This window comes from Vulpes lagopus, chromosome 8, assembly GCF_018345385.1.
Source record: "Vulpes lagopus strain Blue_001 chromosome 8, ASM1834538v1, whole genome shotgun sequence".
NCBI classification, from domain to species: domain Eukaryota; kingdom Metazoa; phylum Chordata; class Mammalia; order Carnivora; family Canidae; genus Vulpes; species Vulpes lagopus.
Genome location: NC_054831.1, coordinates 16,896,640 through 16,915,733, shown reverse-complemented (window position 1 = coordinate 16,915,733; position 19,094 = coordinate 16,896,640). Strand labels below are relative to the sequence as shown.

Here is a 19,094-nt window from a genome sequence, read left to right as displayed (position 1 = left end):
GGCCTCTGTACTGGCTGTTTCCTCCTCTCATATTGTTTGCTCCCGCCTGCACAACCCTGTTTTGTTTTCATCACAGTGCTAGTCTCAATTGGACATTTCCTTATGGTTTGGGTTGTTTGTTGAGTTTTTTTTAACTCTGTCTCCTCCCTTGAATAAAAAACTTCCTGAAAGTAAGGCTCACACTGTCTTGTTCTCTGTTGGATGCCTAGCCTATAGAACGATTTCTGGCACATAGTAGGTGTTCACTAAATGCTTGCAGAAGGGATGAATGAATCCTGGTATGCCTTGCAACTGGTAGAGTTCCTGACACAGACTAAGTTCTCCTGTGTCTACCAAATTGACAGATAAATTGCTCCAACTGTATTGTGAACTTCTTGTGAGCAGAAGCCCTGTTTTAAATTTCTTTGTTTCCATCAGAGCACCTAGCATGATGCTTAGTAAATATACTTGTTTGATTTATTCTTTTTTTAAGATTTTATTTATTTATTCATAAGAGATACAGAGATATAGGCAGAGACATAGAGGGAGAAACAGGCCCCCTGTGAGGAGCCTGTTGCAGGACTTGATCTTAGGACCCCGGGATAATGACCTGAGCCGAAGGCAGGTGCTCAACAACTAAGTCACCCAGGTGCCCCTAATTTATTCTTCTTCATAAAGGGAAAGCCAAGCTTTTCAGCTGTCTACTTAATAAACTTCATTTCTCTGAGAGTAAACACATGACACAAGAGGAATGTCACCAGAACAAAGATGGACTTGGGTAGAAAGCCATAAAGTTTGGTCAGCCACTCTCAGCTGCAATAGAGAAAAAAGGAGACCCAGCACCTTGCAGTTTTCCTGTCAGAATTCGAACTCCAATGCTACATTTCTTTTTGGTGTATGTGTTACAGGGCGCAACCTACATCCTGGTGATGGTGGATCCAGATGCCCCAAGCAGGTCTTCTCCCAAAGCTCAATTCTGGAGACACTGGCTGGTAACTGATATCAAGGTAAAAAGGCCAGAAGGCACTTTCTGATTCATTTGGGGTTATAGCTGGGAGATTACCGTTCCATGCAGTTCTCTGCTCCCAGGCAGGAGGGCTGAGGATTCTGAAGAGCAAGGACTTCTATGTCAGGTTGCGGCGCACCCCCCAACCCCCCGCCAGGTGTCACAGCCCTTTCCAAGTTTTCTAACAATTTCGAAAAACATCCATATCAGTTGTGCACAGGTAAACGGGCTCTCAGGATTAACCAGATGGGGAGATCCCCAATTTGTCATGTTTGCTGATTTCTGTAGTGTAAATACTTCCACCATGGCCAGTTTTGAGTTCCTGATATTTTAACAATTAACTCACAAATTTTCTGGAAATTTAACAATTGGCTCCAGCATTCCATAATTAGAGGCTTAGATTTGGAAGCATGAGGGTGATTCTCTGCAGTCCAGGTCACAGACCTGGCCAGAAGGAGTCCTGCAGGAGCTCCTCTTCCTGATGGGCCAAGGGGCATTGGGAGGCATGGAAATTTCCTTTGCTTTGTACAGAAACGAGTGGCCTCCCCTCATCTGTGTTCCTTTACCATCGCATAATTGTGAAGGAGCCTGGCTCATCCCTTCTGGAGCAGGTCTGAGGAAAAGAAATCTTGTGTGCCATGTTAACAGGCATTATGTAGGGGAAGGAAAAAGGTTCTATTCCCAAACAAGTTTTGGAGACTTCAGGTTGCACCGTATCAATCCCATTCCTCAACGAGGTGTGTTTTAGAGCTTTTAATATTCTAATGTGCACTATATAATACGCATTTATTTTCCAACCTCATGTGACTCTTTAATCTTTTGTTCACGAGTGCCTGGCAGCACACTTTGGGAAAATCCATGCTTGCTAGCTTCAGCCATCCACGCATCTGTGCCTAGAGAGCTCACGGATGGCCTTCTCATAGTGTGCAAAGGCCTCAAGCCGTGAGACAGTGGGAACCCAGAACTAGAAAGATTAAGTCTGGATCTAGGTTTGGCTGGTTCCCAAATCAATGATCACCATTAAGTCCCTTGGAGTCCCTCTGGGCGTTTCATGTTTATCTATAAGATAGGAACCGTGTCACCTCCTCTATGTAGTTATCATGATAATCCAAGGATGAGAGAGCATCCTGAGAGGACTTTGGAAAACATAGTGCTGCAAATGTAAGGGGTTTGTGTTTTTCCTTCTACTACTATGGGCCAGAGGAAAGGATATAGTGTGAACTAGCCGTTGATTCTCCTGAGCAAGGCAGGGGCTCTCACAGCTCCTAGAGTGGAGGTTTTGGGGAGGAAGCTATCCTGTCATCCAGCCCCTGCCCTGTGACCACAGGCCCTTCACAGGATGCTCAGGTCGACACCCCATCCTCAGAGGCAGTGCTGAGCTTGGAAGGGGACTCTTCCAGGGAGACTTCCAGCAGTGGCTTCTTGGACAGTGCCTGAGGGAGAGCAAGAGCGTTGCTTCAACACACTCTCCTGACCAAGCAGCCCTCAGCCTGGTAAAGAGCCTCAAAAATACCAGCAACATGCAGAGGGGCAGAGCTGGGGGATTTTCATGCCATTAGGGAAGGGAGAGTTGCCGAGGGCACAAAAAGGAAAGATACTGGCTCCTGCCCCAGTCTAGAGCCTTGCCGTTTCCTGTGCTTGGCATTCCCTGGCAGTTACAAGGGGGAGAAGCTCTCAAGAAAGGAGTATCGCTCCCTGTGTAGTGCACCTGTGTAGTGAATAGTGCAGGGATAGTGCAGGGATGGTGCACGGCCTCACACACTAGGCTGTCCAGAAGAGGGTTCTACTGGGCAGTTCTGAGGCAGATTTCAGGACCTGTGGTGGATGGAGTAATTTCAGCATCGAGGGCACCTTGGGGGCAATTAGGCTGCCTCTCTTCCAAGCCTGAAGCCCCCTCTCCCCTCCCGCCCCGCCGCACTCCCCTCACCCCAGGATGCACTCAGGACAGTTCTGTTACAGACGCATGGTGACACAGTCATGGGTTCTCAGCAGCCCAGCTGGACAGAGCAGGTGGCAGGTGGCAGCTGTCCGGCAAGACTGCTAAGCCGCAGAGCTTACCAGGGCCACCTGCCCGGCTGTGACCCTCAGCCTTCCCGCTCAGACCGGAGGAAGCTTGGGTTTCAGACACATTTTCACCCACTTTCTCTGATCCAGGGTCCAGCAGGAAGCAGCAGCTCTCCTCAGCTATATCCACTCAGCCTGCCCTCCAGCCCCCAGATCCCTCCAGCTGCATGACCAGTATAAAAACCAGGCTCGTTTAGGTCTCAGGCCAAAAAAAGGGGAGGCTTTCATCAAACCAGAAGCACTTCCTTTGTGTTGGCGTTAGCCGTGGCTGAGCGGGTCTCAGACAGTAGAGCACGTTCCAATCTGCTGGTAAACGTGTTAAAATGCAGATTCCCAGGCACCACTTCCGAGAGAAGGGAGGTGAGCCAATTGAAGGAAGACCATGGAGCTCAGAGTCAGAATACCTTGGTTGCTACTGTCATCACGCATCTGTGGAGCAGTTTTCAAGTGACAGTCACTTCTGACACTTCCTTTGGATCCCTGCAATCGCTTAGTGAACTAGGCATTATCCCCATTTTGTAGGTGGGAAAGCAAGTCTGGAGAGATTGGGTGATGCAATCTCTCATCTAGTGGGTCCTAGAGGTTGGGACTTCATTTCCAGCCCCCCAGCTCCAAACCACACACCCTTCCTGCCATGCCACGTGGTCTAGTTCACACCACATTTCTCCCAGCAACTCCAGGGTGGCAAGAGGCATCCCACTGTACCCTCTCTGTAAGATGGGAAAAAATCTCTGTGGTTCCCCTGCCATTCCAGGGCTCTCTTTCTGATTCCCTCCTATGGATAGATGCTTCCAGGGAACCTGCTCAGGGAATGCTACCTTGGGAAGTCAAATACACCTGGTAGGCATTTTGAACCCTCCAGTAATTTTAACACTTACTACGTTAGGTTAAAAGTAAACCCTACATAGTATCATTACCCTCAGCAGTAAATGGCCTCAGCAGTAAGGCACAGCAAATGTAGAGTAAGGATTCCCTGTGATTCACAATGACCAGGTGGAAGCCAGACTGGTCTTGATGTTAGGGACCCAGGCCTAATTGGGTGGTGGGTGGGGCTGCGGCCGTGGGAGCCCCTCAGTAAGGACAATCTGGGGGCCATCTGCTCAGGTTGAAACAGCAATCAGTTCTTAGGAATACAGGGAACATCTGCATCCCCCTGACCCCAAAGAGAGACTGACAAGAGTCTACTGTAGAGTGGGATAAAGCTCTAGATCTCTGGGCCACTTGTACAAAAACAGGAGAGAAGTCCCTCAGTAGGAACCGGGCATTCATGCTACTTTTGTTCACTGAATTCAACCTATATGGATTGATCATTGTTTGCAAACATAAACACAAGAACTCTGGAGCCAACCTACTGGGTTCAAATCTAAATCCACCAGTATCGCTATGTGATCTTGAGGGGCAAGAAACACCCCACGTCCCGATATGCTCACTTGAAAAGTGGGCCTATCTGTAGTCCCTGCCTCACACCGTTGTCATCAAGTTCAAATGAGCTCTTTTAAGTAAAGCGCTTAGGATAGTACCCAGAGCACATAGGAAGCTTGTATAACATTATTTTGCCGTAACATTATCTTTTTTGTTCCGAAGTCAGGCGTGACCCTGGCCCTGCGGTTACAGATGCGCGCATAGCAGGGCAAGTCTTTGCCTTCCATGGGCTTCTGCTCTAGTGAAGCAGAGGAAGGAGGCTACAGCACAGGGAGGAGGTTACAGGGGCACCAGGGGCTCTTGCAGGATAGAACTTCCCACAGCGATGGGTTCCCATCAGCTCAGAGGCAGCACCAGGTGTGGGTCCCCAAGGCTGGCCAGACCACCACAGGCAGGGGCTGCTAGAAAGCATGCTGTCCTCAACCCCCTCTTTGAGAACTCTCTCACTGAACAAAAGAGATTTTGAACAGAGCGTTGACACCTAACATCTCTCTCCTCTCAGGGCCATGTCCCCAGCTTTTTCTTGAAGATGTTTTTCAGTTCTGATTCAATCTAACTAATAATCTTTGTGCTAAAGCCTAATTAAGCTATCAATTAATCTGCATCATTCATTTCAGAAGAAAAGCTTATTGGTTCATCCTCTATTTGTCTCTGAAATTAGTGCTCAGAGCTTTTCATGCAGATATTTTCATTAGACTTTTTATTGTTAATGGGAATATTGAACACAGGAAGATGGTATATTAATACCTTCCACAAAGAATATCATGACTGGTGACAAAGAACACTGAGAACAATTAAGGAGACAAGAGTACCTTTTTTCTTCCAAAAAAGAAAATCTTCCTAGAAACCGTCAATGATTCTAAAATTTGCCCTGAATATCTTTTTTGTTTTAAGAAAGAAAAGCGAAACGGCAAGTTCATGTTTCCCTTTCATTCAGTGCCCTCAACCTTTGGCAGCTGTAAGCGCAACCGATTCTGGGTGGAATTAAAAGGACCTCTAAGAGTCCATTATTCTGCCGACTTTTCTGTAAGGATTGAATTTTTCCATAACGAGAGGCTGTTTTTTTTTAAAGGACCCCTAAGTGTGTTAGGTAAATAAATGGGAAACCAAATAAACGGGCAAGGATTTTAGCTCTTTACTTTTCAATTACAATTGCAATTAGCACACGTCAGGACACTTCTACTTGAGTAGGTGGTCCCACTGCTGAGCGATCTCAGGAAAGTTACTTGACCTCTCTGAGACTGTGGCTTCTTGTCTGTAAAACTGACACAAATCCTTCCACTTCAGGGTTGTGACAGGAAAAGGAAATTACATATGCAAAGAGGGAAAACCTTTCTAGAGAGAGGCTCTTTAGAAAACTGGCAAATTTATCGTGTTCCTAACCAATTGAGCAGCAGATCCTGTAGAAATTTAAATACACTGTGTATGTGTATATGTGTGTGTGTGTGCAGTACTGGAATATTATATATATCCTGATATTGCATATATTATGCAACATATATATATATATTCCAATTCCAACATCTATGCTCAGTAACATGCTAATGATAATAAACGGAAGAATTAACAGTCTTTATCAGGACCTTAAGTTCAGAAGAAGAGATCAAACCAAGGAAATGGGATTAATTAATTTCTTTATTTAGACCTGTATTTTTTTTTAATTTTTATTTATTTATGATAGAGAGAGAGGCAGAGACATAGGCAGAGGGAGAAGCAGGCTCCATGCACCGGGAGCCCGACGTGGGATTCGATCCCGGGTATCCAGGATCGCGCCCTGAGTCAAAGGCAGGCGCTAAACCGCTGCGCCACCCAGGGATCCCCTAGACCTGTATTTTTAGTTTTTCTGCTATTTGTCCACTTGTCCTTGCATGCTTTGCCCTGTACTGTGAGGGTCCATTAATTTAAGTAGTGAACACCAGCAAGGCCTGGCTTATGCTCCCTAAATATCTACAAACCATAAAGAACATCTGGTGATGGGGACAATGCAGGGGGGCTCTGGTTATAAAGCAGACTTGTACAAAGACACCCTGAAAGGGCAGGGACCAGGCCTGTACTTTCGGGTCAGGTGAACCGGGGATGGCTCCAGGCTCTGGCACTTCCAGATGGGAATTCCTGAGCCTCTGTTTCTTCATCATGAAAATGGGCATGATAAGAATATCTCTTTCCCAGCATTCAAGGACATTAAGGTGCCTGACACTGAACAGAATAGTAGGGACTTGGTAAATGTGATTCTCTCCCATACAACCCCCAACTTGGAGCAGCCACTTAGAATTGAGCAACTTCAATTAGCTCTTGGACTCATGCTTTGCAAAGTAAGAATCCTAGACAATGACACAAACCTTGCAGTAAAAAGAGCTCATCCTTTTGCCTTTCGAGTCCAGGTGGGTTGAGGCCTAGCCTGGAGGACCTGACCTGACCAGGACCTGCTTTCCTGGAGGTAGTAGTAGTTGGGGTGGGGTGGTCGGTGGGGGGTCCCCCTCATTGAGCTTTTGGGAATTGCCCTGTGCACGCTTGGAGCAGACCGCAGCCAGGGCTGCCAGCGCCCATCAGGCCTGCAGTGTGCTTCCCCCCCACTCCCATCCAGGACTGCACATCTTCCCAGACACTTTCCATCTGTATTTTTAACACAAGCCAGCACCCGCTCGCCATTTCCTTATCATTCACAGTCCCCACCTTGCTGTCATTGTCCTACCCCAGAGATGCCTTCGTTCCCATTCAAAATAATTTAAATAAAATGTTGCTACAAAGTGGAATATTATCTTTTGATGAATGTTTTTAAAGCCCTTTAGGTTTTCATGGTAATTTGCGGTGTAAAATTATTTGGAGATAAGAGCCAAATTAGCTCTCGTATGCTGAGGTCGCTGTGTCCTGTTATCCATGTGAGCAGTGTTTAAATATAATCAGCCCTCAGACTAATGCAGCATAATTGTTCATTTGAAATAGCTTTTTTTACTCCATTCAATGAGTCATTAAAATATTCAAGGGATAATGCAGTGAATTGGAAATGAATTTATCATATTATCCCATACATGCTGTAGTGCTTCAGGTAACTAAGGAGAGAGAGAGAGAGAGAGAGAGAGAGAATGAATATAATGTGTACAAGCAGGAAAGGGCCCAGTCTCTATGGGAATATGGTCAACAAAGCCTTTTACTTGGTTTATGGAAACTATGTATAGGGAGGCTGACCGGGAGGGTGGGGAAAAAAAGGAAAGTGCTGTTCTTCGAAGAGCTCGTGCGCGCTCTCTCTCTCTCCCTCTCTCTCTCCCTCTCTCTCAGCACTCCGAGAGTCTGTGCTCCACCACAGCTCCACTGTTAACTTATTTTTATCAAATATGTTTATATCAGAAAGTCGTTATGGAAACCATTTCTGCCATCCAGGAGAATTCCTGGATCAGAAAGAAAATTCTCTCTCTCTCTCTCTCTCTTTCTCCCCCCCCCCCCCCCCGCCTCCCCTCCAACCCTGTCACACACACACTCACGCACGCATGCACTCACACATACACTTCCCTTACACACACCCGTGGATGCTCCCCCCCCCCCGAAAGGAACAGCATCGTCTTGCCCACCCAATTCTGAACCGGGCTCTGATGGGGACACAGGATGACTCCCCTTCACAGCCACGCTGTAACATGGGTCGCACTGAGACAGACACCCTGGCCGGCGTGAGGACCCTGCACTTGCCACTGTCCACGGGCCTTGGTCCTGAGCGCAAGCCCTTAGGAAGAGACAAAGAGGGACGGGTAGCGGCATATTCGAGGGACCCCTCCTCGATTTCGGGAAGGTTCTATTAGTGCGCACTGTTCATACCACACCTCGAAGAGTGTCTTCTGCTCTGGCTGCGGTATTTTAAGAAAGCCAGTGAGCAGCATGAGGAGAGCCACCAGAAGGGCGAGGCTGTGCAGAAGCGACATCAGGTGGACAGGGACTGAGAGAGGTAGGGATGGTTAGCCTGCTGGGAGGAAAGGGAGACATAAGACGGCCTTTAAACATTCCTTGACGATTTTATTAAAGATTTGAAGAAATCGGGCAGCCCCAGTGGCTCAGTGGTTTAGTGCCACCTACAATCCAGGGTATGATCCTAGAGACCTGGGATCGAGTCCCGCATTGGGCTCTCTGCGTGGAGCCTGCTTCTCCCTCTGCCTGTGTCTCTGCCTCTCTCTCTCTTTTTCTCTATCTGTGTCTCTCATGAATAAATAAATAATAAAATCTTTAAAAATTTTTTTGAAGAAATCTAATTGGAAAACAAGGGTAATCCTGCTGGGCTCCGCTGGGCAGAGTTAGAACCAATGGGTGACATTTACATAGAAGTAAATTTTGGCTGCATTAGAGGAAAGAATTTTCTAAGAATTTGAACTGCCTAAGAACTAAGCGTATACTCCACAGAGGAGGGAGCTTCTCATCACTGGAAGTACCTATTCATGGGTGACCCAGGGAATCCGCTCCCCTCCCCGCCCCAGGCATGGAAGGCCAGAAGGAGCAGGTGACTTGTTAGGTGTTGCCACTTGCATATGTCCTCTCCTGGCTAGAAACACTCTTCTTATAGCTCACATTCATGTAACATATTAACAATAGCAGTAATAATTAAATAAGGAAGGGGGGTGCCTGGGTGGCTCAGGCAGTTTAAGCCTCCAGCTCTGGGTTTCTGCTCAGGTCATGATCTTAGGGTCGTGAGATTGAGCCCTGTGTCGGGCTTTGTGCTGGGTATGGAGCCTGCTTAAGATTCTCGCTCACCTTCTCCCTCTGCCCCCACCCTCCACCTGCACCCCTGCAGCTCACGCTTTCTCTCACTCAACAAAAAAACATAAAGAAAGAAGAATAGAAAGAAAAAAAGAAAAGAGAAGAGGAGAAAAGAAAAGAAAATAAGAAACAACACTTGCTCACTTAGCATGTGGTTTTGGGCATTGTGCTTTACATAAATATCTCATTAAGTCTTCACAGAAGTCCTAAGAGGAAGGTAACAAAGACAAGAAAAAGAAGGCCTCACAGATACCAAGTGGCTGATTGGGATTTGAATCCAGAGCCTAGACATGTGATCATGATACCAGATTGCCTCTCCAGAGTTGAGGTAGGCGCTACACCCACTATCAGGCCTGGCCCATGCAACAGCTTACATGAGTGCCAGGTGTGGCTGCTAAGGGCCCCGGTGTGAGTGGTACAGTTTGAGGTTCCTGGCCCTCTACCCTTGGCCACACCCATCTCAGCCTGAGCACAGCCCTGGCCTTGGAGTGCAGCACACGCCTAGGAGGTAGATCTTCTCACTTACCATGAAGCAAATTATTTACATGCCTGAGTCTGTCCCCTCATCTGTAAAAGAGGACACTCGTGTCAACCTTGCAGGTACACTGTGAAGACTCAGTGAGATAAAATATGTAGCACACTGGCAACACAGCATCGGCCACTTAGTAGGTGCTGTTTATGGGCTGGCTCTCTCCTGCTTACACATACTAGCACCCTAAGTCCTCCGCAGGAAGCTCAGAAAGTCAGAGGTGGACGTCGCTCCCAAGAGGTAGGGCAAGAATGAGCTATCTGCATGGTTACCAGTTTAAAAAGAACTTAAGGGTAAATGGCAATGCAGGCATAGGATTTAACAGTGAAGTGTTGGAACCAGCTACTTAACCTGCACTGTACTCAGCACTGTGGCTGTTAAATAATATTAATAGTTGATTGACAGAGAGACACATAGGTTTTTGATAAATAAGTGTTGGAAGAATTTAAAATGTGATTTTTTTTCAGTTACTTAGTTGGAAGGACAAGGCTAACATATAGGAAATAGGAGTACTCGAGGGGTATAGTGTCAACTTTAACTGGGCTCTTGAGACTCAGGTGGCTATGAAAGTGCAGACTTCCCCCTTGCAGTGAGGCAGCCGCTCCTCCTTCAAAGCTCAGCTCGTGTTCCCTTCAGCTTTGTCCTTCTTTGCTTTGTTATTATTTATGGGTCTCTTTTCCTGACTAGACCATGAGTTCCTAGAGAATAGAATTGTATCTTATTATATCCCCAGCACTTAGCATGGTGCCCTGAACATAGCAGACCCTTAGTAAATGTTGGTTCAATCAATTAGTGGAGGCATGAAGGAGTGAATAAGAGAATGAAGGAAGGAAGACTGGATGGATGGGTGGATGGATAGTGGTTGGGTAGGAGGAGGATGGATATGATAATTTCACAGTGGAGACAGAAGTTGAGCTGGGCTTTGAATTATGAGCAGGCCTGGAAAAGTCAGAGGATACCAGAGGCTGCATTCTGGGAATGCAGCAGGATAACTAAATGCTCAGACATTTGAATTGGGGTAGGAATAAAGAAAAATTATAAACATAAACATAAAAGCTAAGATGGCTGAGTTAATTAAAGCCCTATCACTCCTCCCTAGATTATTATTGCAAAAGTCTACTAACTGATCCCCCTCCTACAACCCCAACCCCTCCAAAAGTATCTATTTTTCTAAAATCAAAATATGATCATGTTACTTCCCTAGTTGAAGTGTTCAGTGAACTCTTCAGTATCTCAGGACAGAGTCTTATCTGGTTGTTGTGTTATTCAAGGCCTCTGAGGCTCTGGCCCCTGCCTGCCTTACCCACCCCCACCCCACCCCTCGCCACATGGTGTTCCTGCTGACCTGATTGTGGAATCTCACACCTTCTCGGTGTCTCCAGCCTCTAGGGACCATGCTTGCTCTGTCCTCTCTCCCTAGGAAGCCTTGCTGCAATCTGCAAACATTTGTCCTGCATGAGTTGATATCTCATGAGTAAAGACCTTCAAAGTCCAGAAAGAACTTAGATTTAAGATCACAAAGTCATTTCCAGAAACAGGATAGGAAAATGTAAATTCCTGAATTTAGGCTGGTGTGCTATCAATCCACATCAAAATTCAATAAGAATTTGATAAACAGATGGTGTGAGGCAACATAGAAAACAGTGAACATTGGGAGTCAGCATAGGTTCACTAAAAACAAGTCACACCTCCTCACTCAGAGTTCTTTGTTGATAAAAAGCACTGATCTAGTGGACCAGGAGGAGGTCCACTGTACAGTTTGAGTGACCAAGGTATTAGACCAAGTCAATCTTGGTAACCCTGTTGGCAAGGAAGAGAAATAGGGCTTCAATGACTATAGTGTTAGGTGGGTTTATGGCTTATTAAGAGTACCTGAAGAGTGTTGACTAATTAATGTCAATCGCCAGGGTGGTCCCTGGTGACACACCACGGAACACTTACATGGGCCCCACCTTGTTTGATATCTTTATAGAGAGCATGCTCCCCAGATTTGTAGATCACACAAAGTTTCAACTAATTGCTGGTATGATGACTGACACAAGACAGTTAATTTTAGCAAATTGGAAGGATGGGCCTGTGTTGAAAGATTTAAGTTCAATAGGGGTTAATCTAAAGTTCTATATTTAGGTTCTAAATCAACTACACAAGTACAAAATGTGGAAGATCAGGCATAGCAGGAGTTCATGAGGAAAAGAGATCAAAGGAGTGTTAGTTAATTTTTAAGCTAATCTTAAGCTAATAATAGAATGTCAAACCATAATGCAGGAATTAAGAAAGTGAATATAATCTTAGATCACATCGATATAAGTAAAGGCTTTTAGATGATTGAAGATTATAATTTCCCTTTTTCTGCAGCAGTTAGACCACCTCTGTTCACTCATTCATTCATTCACTCATTCATCCATCAGCATGTGTTCAGCACGAGTTAGGCAATAGTTTTCATTCAGGTGCTGCAGATCAAAAGCTTATAAAGTCAAATCCCTTCCGGGGGAGAGCAACCTGCCTGGTGAAAGGAGCAGAGGAGTAAATCAATGACTGCACACAGTACAGAGTGGGAGTGTCAGGGAGGAGTTGAGTGCCAGAAACCTGGGAGGAGAGGGGGTGGGCTCCACAGAGGAGGTGACCTTCTAGCAGAGTAGAAATTCGGCAGGTGCACAGTGAGAAAAGGGCACATAGACAGAGGCAGTAGCAAGAGCAAAGGTCCTGGACAGGAACAGGCTAGGTGGGTTCCAGGAACAGAAAGAAGGCCAGTGCAGCAGGAGCAGAACGATCAGAGACGTGTACAGGAGATGAGCAGTGAGGGAGGCTATGAAGGACCGCCAGTCTTAACCTTGACCAGTCCCTGGCTAGAATCACCGGGGAGGCTGTGCTCTAGACCAGCTAAATCAGAACCCCTGGAAGCAGAGCCTAGGCACCATTTCTGTCATTTCCCAGGTGATACAGATGTGCATGGGGGGGGTGGGGGTGGAATGTGAGTCGCTAGTCAAGGAGTATAAAGTTTCAGTTACACAAAATGAGTAAGTTCTAGAGATTAATACTGTACACTGAAAAATTTGTTAAGAGGGTAAATCTAAAAAATAAAAATAGGGATCCCTGGGTGGCCCAGCGGTTTGGCGCCTGTCTTTGGCCCGGGGCGCGATCCTGGAGACCCAGGATCGAATCCCACTTTGGGCTCCCGGTGCATGGAGCCTGCTTCTCCCTCTGCCTGTGTCTCTGCCTTTCTCTCTCTGTGTGTGTGACTGTCATAAAAAATAAAAAAAATAAAATTCAGATTATAAAAAAATAAATAAATAAAAATAAAAATAAAAAAGAGGGTAAATCTCATGTTGAGTTTTCCAAACACAATTTAAAACAAAAGGAAGAAAGAAAGAAAGAAAGAAAGAAAGAAAGAAAGAAAGAAAGAAAGAAGAAAGAAAGAAAAGAAAAGAAAATTGAAGGAAAAACAATGGGATTGAGAATTATTGCCCAGGCATGGGCAGGGAGTTTGGCACATGACTACTGGTGGGCTTTAAAAAGAGGATGAAAACAGCTTTTTTTCTTTTTAATTCTTACTTATTTAAGTAATCTCTACACCCAACATGGGATTCAAACCCATAACCCCGAGATCAAGAGTTGCATACTCCTCCAACTGAGCCAGCCAGGCATTCCTGCTTTGTGTCTTTAAAAGATAGGTCTGACTGCTGTGTCAGGTGGCAGCAGGGTGCCATAAGAGGCCATTTCACTCCTTTGGGAGGGATGAGGGTGGTTTGCACCAAGTTGACAGCAGTGGGCATGGAGAGGATAGCTCTGGGGTCTATCTGAGGTTATGAGCCTATTGGACTTGTCAGTGGATTAGACATGGTGGGTGAAGGATGGTCCAAGGATGGCACCTAGATTTGGAGTCTGAGCAAACAGCAATGCCATTTACTGAGATGGGAAACACTAGAAGGTGAGCAGTTTAGAGGGCAAGGTGGGGGGGGGGGGGGAGTAGGATCTGAAGTTCTGTCTCAGACACTTAATTCCAAAATGCTCTTTAGATCTCCACTGGAGATTTCAAGTAGGAGACTGAAATGAGGCTGGAAGTCAGGGGAGACCCTGGGAGAGGAGGCTCAACTTTGGGAGACATCGGGGCTGCTTATAACCATAGGGCCTTTTGAAGCTGTCTCTTGAGGAGGGGGATGAGTAAGTCGTCTTTGGAGATGTTCAAGAAGCCATAGGCCAGGGATTGGGCAAAAGGTTGGGCAAATTGGCTCTAGGCTGCTTCTTCCAGCTCTGAGCTGCTGGGATTTTATAAGAGAGCCTGACACCAGCCTGCAGAGCACCATGTTAGGAGGCGAGTGCAGAGAGGCAGCGAGGCCAGAGCTGTGGAGGGGCCTTGGAGGCCATGAGAAGTTGGTTCTATTTAGCAGGAAGTAGTGTGACTCTTTGAAAGAAGCTTGGGATAGGGAGCCCTGTGTGCTGGGCCACTTGCTACCTGGATGACACTGCTCCAGGTCTGCCCCTCCGTGGATTTCTGTTATCTTGCCTACAAATGAGCAGGTTAGGTAGATTTGGGTCATCACATCCAGCTCTGAAGAGTCTAGTTCCATCCTTGATCCTCTAATCAGCAGACTTCAACTTTTCTGCCAAACGTTGCTCGTGTGCACAACACACACCCCCTGGGTCTCTGAACACGTAAAGCAAGCTCCAAGTTCCTTGTAGCTCCCTGGGTGCTTGCCCTCCCAGTCAACAGTGCTTCAGTGTGCCAGAGAGAGTGGCATTGAGGGGAGGTCGTGGAAGCTGCTCCAATTTATTGTTAAAGGTAAATCATTTGCTGCAGCTTTATTATTAGCAACGCCTGCCTTGGAACATACTTCCCTAGTAATTTTCAACCCCCAGCTGGAACCAGTGTCAAGACAGTGCTGCAAACCTCAGCTTGCAGACCTTAGAGGACCAGAGTGGGCCAGCGAGCAGGGTGAGGCCTGCACAGCTCTGGTTTGGGAGGAAGGTAGGTGCAGCCTGCCACATCAACTGGAGGAAGACAAGTCTGTGGCAGGAGGCCTGCTGGGGGCGGCTCTAGGGATCCAGTCATGGCATGGTGAGCAATAGGCCTTGAGTAGTGATCAATAGGATGGGGATGGGGCAGGGGGAGGTCCTGGAGTTCCTCGTGCTCTCCTGCCAGCCTCAGCCCAGAAAGACGTGGTGGAGTCAGCTTGGGGAGATCAGAGACTGAGAGGCAGGAGAGAGCAACCCACCACTGCTCCCACCCCCCACCCCCGCGCCACCACTACCATCACCCCTACCACCATCTACCCCCCGTCCCCCGCCACTTACTCCCCCCAAGCACTGGGCTGTGTTGCTTCCCAGAAAAATGAGGAGGAGGAAACCACAGTCCAGAACACTCTGGAAGAAATGGGGAACTCCGCTTGGGTATGGCTGGGGGGGGGGCTGCAGGGAAGGACTTAAATAGGGTGAAAGGACAGACCCCAGAGCTTCTTGGGCTTCTGCCCTGTCAAGCCCTTGGCTAAGAATTAGCTTTTTCCTTTCAAAGAGGGTGGAAGTCACTGTTTTCTTGTCTCAGTTGATGAACAGATTCTGGGTGGCAGGAGTCACCATAGAAACAGGTGCTATCTTAAGCAAATGAGCCTTATTAACCTTAAGAGTGGTGGAGTTTTCACAAGATTGCACATATAGGGTAGGAGGAGAGCTGGGTTTGGTTGGGGGAGGGCCACGGTGCTGGGGAGCCGTGCTGCGATGGCTCTGGGTGTGGATGTGTGTGCGTGTGTGTGTACATGTGCATGCATGTGTGTAGATGCATGTCTGCATGTGCTTTTGTAAAACCATTTGGCAGGGAGTGAGCTCATGCTGCTGCCTTTTCCCTAAGAAATACACACATCCCCCAAAGAAACTTTGATCTGCTTGGGAACTGGCCTCCAGGTAGCAGAGGTCAAGAGCCCAGCCTCCACCCCTAATGCTTTCTCCCAATGCTGTTTCTAGTCTCTGCATCTCCTGCATGTCGGAAACAGGTGCCTTCCCTGAGGACCTGGCCACCAGTTAGCAGGGACCTCTGCTCCAGGAGGCTGTGTGGCATGAGGGTAGAAGCAAAAATATTGACATCAGGAGGACCTGGGTCCCTATGGCTGCTCTGTGATTCTGAACCAGTCACCTGCCTCCGTGAGCCCCAATCTGTAAAAGGCAGAAACACAGGGCTTAGGTGAGGCTCAGATGAGACGATGGATACGTGGGTGGAGTGTCCCATAGCCCTCCCCCTGTGAGGAAGGCAGTGTGTGTGGGGGGGTTTTTCTCTCAAGCACAGCTGTGACCTCACATAGATTTTCCAAACCAAGGTGTCTTTCCCCAGCATTATTCCATCTTACAGGTCTCCACTCGTAGTTGCTGTGCTAGGTCATGGGGGAGGACGAAGAGCCTGCCCCCAAGGGGTTATCACCATTTGGGGGCAGGAGAAAGACTTAAAAACTAAGGGCCACCACCAGGAAGTATGGAATCAGGTAGACTGCAGCTCAAAGGGAGTGGGCAGGGAGAGGGCAGGGAAGGTAGGTGGCCAGGGCTCTGACAGCCAGGTGGGGCTGGGGTGGGCAGGAGGAGATGGCCAAGAAAGGGGGGCATATATTCATCTCTTGAGGCAAAGTCAGCCAAATTCTGGGCTGCTCCCACATTGTGAAGGGTAAACAATGAGCTGGCGCTCTCCCACAGACTCTGGGAGTCTTGCATCTTGGCTCCAAGAAGTAAGTCTGCTGCCCTCTGCAGCCCCGCCTTGGGCAGGACAGTCAACCCTCCCAGTCTGGCTCCAATTCTGGGAAATAAACCTGAACTGCCATCCCAGGGGCCCTGAGGACTAGTCCTATGAGGCCCTGCTATGAATCCCTACAGCCTGAGGTGCTGTTTGCCCCAGGAGAAAAGACGGGACCAGCCTGGCCTGGGAGGGCACAGCGCTGGGGCACCTTTATTCTCCTTTGCCATGAGGCGTAAAGGGTCCCAAAACGTGCCTGAAGCTGGGACGGCCTTAGCATCGTGGCTGACAGACTAGTCCCTCCCTCGTAGATTCTAGATCTCTAGAGTTGGAAGGGCCCTCGGATGTATAAGGTCCTAATCCTCCATTTTACAGACCAAGAAACTTGAGTCCCAAGGTCATCTGAGCTCATGGTGCAGGGCGTGGACCAGAATTTAGTCCTCTGGCTCTTTCCTTTCACTGCCCCAAGCTTGCTGAACGAGAGAGGCCACTGATAGGCACATGCCCTGGGGGCCCGGGGCACCTGCTGGGTAACTGACTGGGTCCCCAGAGAAAGGGACCTCTTCCCTGGGCTGTTTGGGTCTTACCTCCTCCACCTCCTCCCCATCTCCAAATCAAAATGTGGCCTGTCATGAGCTTCACCTGGCGCCAGCCAAGGACTGGGATTATACAGGTACTGGGAAAGTTCTTCCCAGTCCACCTACCCCTGTCTCCCAAACTCTCTCCCCACTGGCTTTAGAGATGCTTACAATTCCTTAATGGCAGGGAGAGCACTGGGCCACAACTGAAGACAAGGCTGGAAAGGCTGCTTACTAGGGGAGAGGTCATGGATGGGTTTAGGCCCCAAACCTGAAGAGGCCATAAACAATGCCGGAGTCTTGGCTGGACCACTCAGAGCAAACCAGAGCAGAAGGCCACTGGGCAGTGAAGCAAAGTGAGACACGGGGGAGGAGGAGCAGTGGGGAAGAGTCGAGGTAAAGGAGGAGGATCTGAACCTAGGTCTGTCTCCCAAGAAGTTTCTCCTATACCAGCTGCCCGAAAATATGATGGCTGCTCCCCTTCCCATGGGAGATGATGCAATAATCAATGCCATTGGAAGGAGTTTTATTCCTTATAATCCTCATTCCTCATTCCTCAAAAGTGGACGGGACACACCATACATGCCATGCCAGAGGGCCGTGTGGGCAAACGTCCAGTCAAGATGCAGAAGGAGCAAGAGGCAAGCGTGGCCCAAAGTCTTTTATCTGTGATTTCTACTGGAAGGATTTGGCATGGGCGAGGCAGGGGAGGCAAGTTTGAGCAGTTTTAGGACTGAGAGTTTGAATCATCTCGATGGGCTCTGGGCTATGACAGGGTCTCTAGTCACCTGGTATCTGGCCCCCGGGTGCTTAGGACAGGGGAATATTGGCTTGGTGTGTTAGATGTAGGATGTGGTTGGCAGTGTGGGCTTTGCATTGGTTGATCTGCATAGTGAGTTGTTTGTTTTCTAGGAATTAGCTAGCCCCAAGAAGGACAGTCTCTCCAGGATTAGCAAACCCTTGGGATACCAGAGCATCATTAAATACAGAAAGTGAAAAAACCTGATTAATACACCCGGAGCCCACTTCTGGAGAGAAGCTCTTTTTAAAAGTTTTGCTCAAAACTCCACCCTCCTTAAGACTCCAAGACCCCTCCCCTCGTCTGGCCTCCTACTTAGCACTTAGTCTGTGCCGCACAATTTAGCACTGGATTCCACGCTGTCTTGTTTCCTAGTTGTCCCAGGGCACTTGCCCTAGTTTCCCAGCCCCGTGGGAAGACTCTGCTCCTCTCCTCCTGCTCTGGTACACATCTGGCCCTCTATCCGGAACAGAGCCATCCTCGTTGCCATTAGCCCTTCCCGGCCACCATCCCAGCCTGGGTACTCACCCTGGCCACCTCCCCTTTCATGCATCTCCTGGCCAGGCTGTCACAATACACTGCATCGTCCCACCCACAGATAACAGCAAGGCTCTTTTTTCCCACTCCTCTGACCACACGAACTCTGCAACAGTCTGCCAGCAGCCTCTTCCAGCAAACAGACACCCTCCATCAATTGAGCACCTACCACTGGCCGCCACTTCTGCTCCCCACTGGTGACTTACTCCCACCTACAAACCTCTCCTTCTGCCATTCCCTTACCTAAAATGTCCACACCTCTCTTCCCGCCCAAATCCATGTCCACTGCATTTCCAAACTCTGCTTAAAGCCCACCACATGCCCTTCCAAATCACACTGAACTCCTGTTGAGCCGTTCACTGACTTGGAGTGGGATCGTTCATCCTTCTGGATGCTCTCCCAGGGGAAATGAAGAGCTGGCCTGCATGGGCCCCTCATCCCCTTTCAGTTCTAACCATCTGCCGACGTTCTCTATAGAACGATTCCTTGGTATGTGGCAAGTATTTCTTCTTAGGCAGCATATAAGGAAAGAATAGGGCTTTTATGCTTGGCGTAAAAAGAGCCTCTCCACAGAGCCAATGCAGCGTGCTGCCCAGAGGAAGCCTCCACAGCTGCTTATTATTGACCATATAGCCTAGTTATGATAGCAAGAGACAATGGCTTTCAACTCAAATACAATTTACCGAGCACCCCTTCTGATTCAGCGCTCTGCTGGGCATTGTGGGGGCTCTAAA

General features: G+C 48.0%; 1 protein-coding gene across 5 annotated transcripts in view; it reads left to right on the top strand.

The window, feature by feature from the left end:
• PEBP4 (phosphatidylethanolamine binding protein 4) overlaps positions 1-19,094 on the top strand; it is a 248,890-nt gene that overhangs the window by 150,559 nt on the left and 79,237 nt on the right. For all 5 annotated transcript variants that reach the window (XM_041767325.1, XM_041767328.1, XM_041767326.1 and 2 more), the window contains exon 4: positions 888-986. In XM_041767325.1, coding sequence (XP_041623259.1) covers positions 888-986 — 99 coding nt within the window. The remainder of the gene's footprint in view (positions 1-887; positions 987-19,094) is intronic.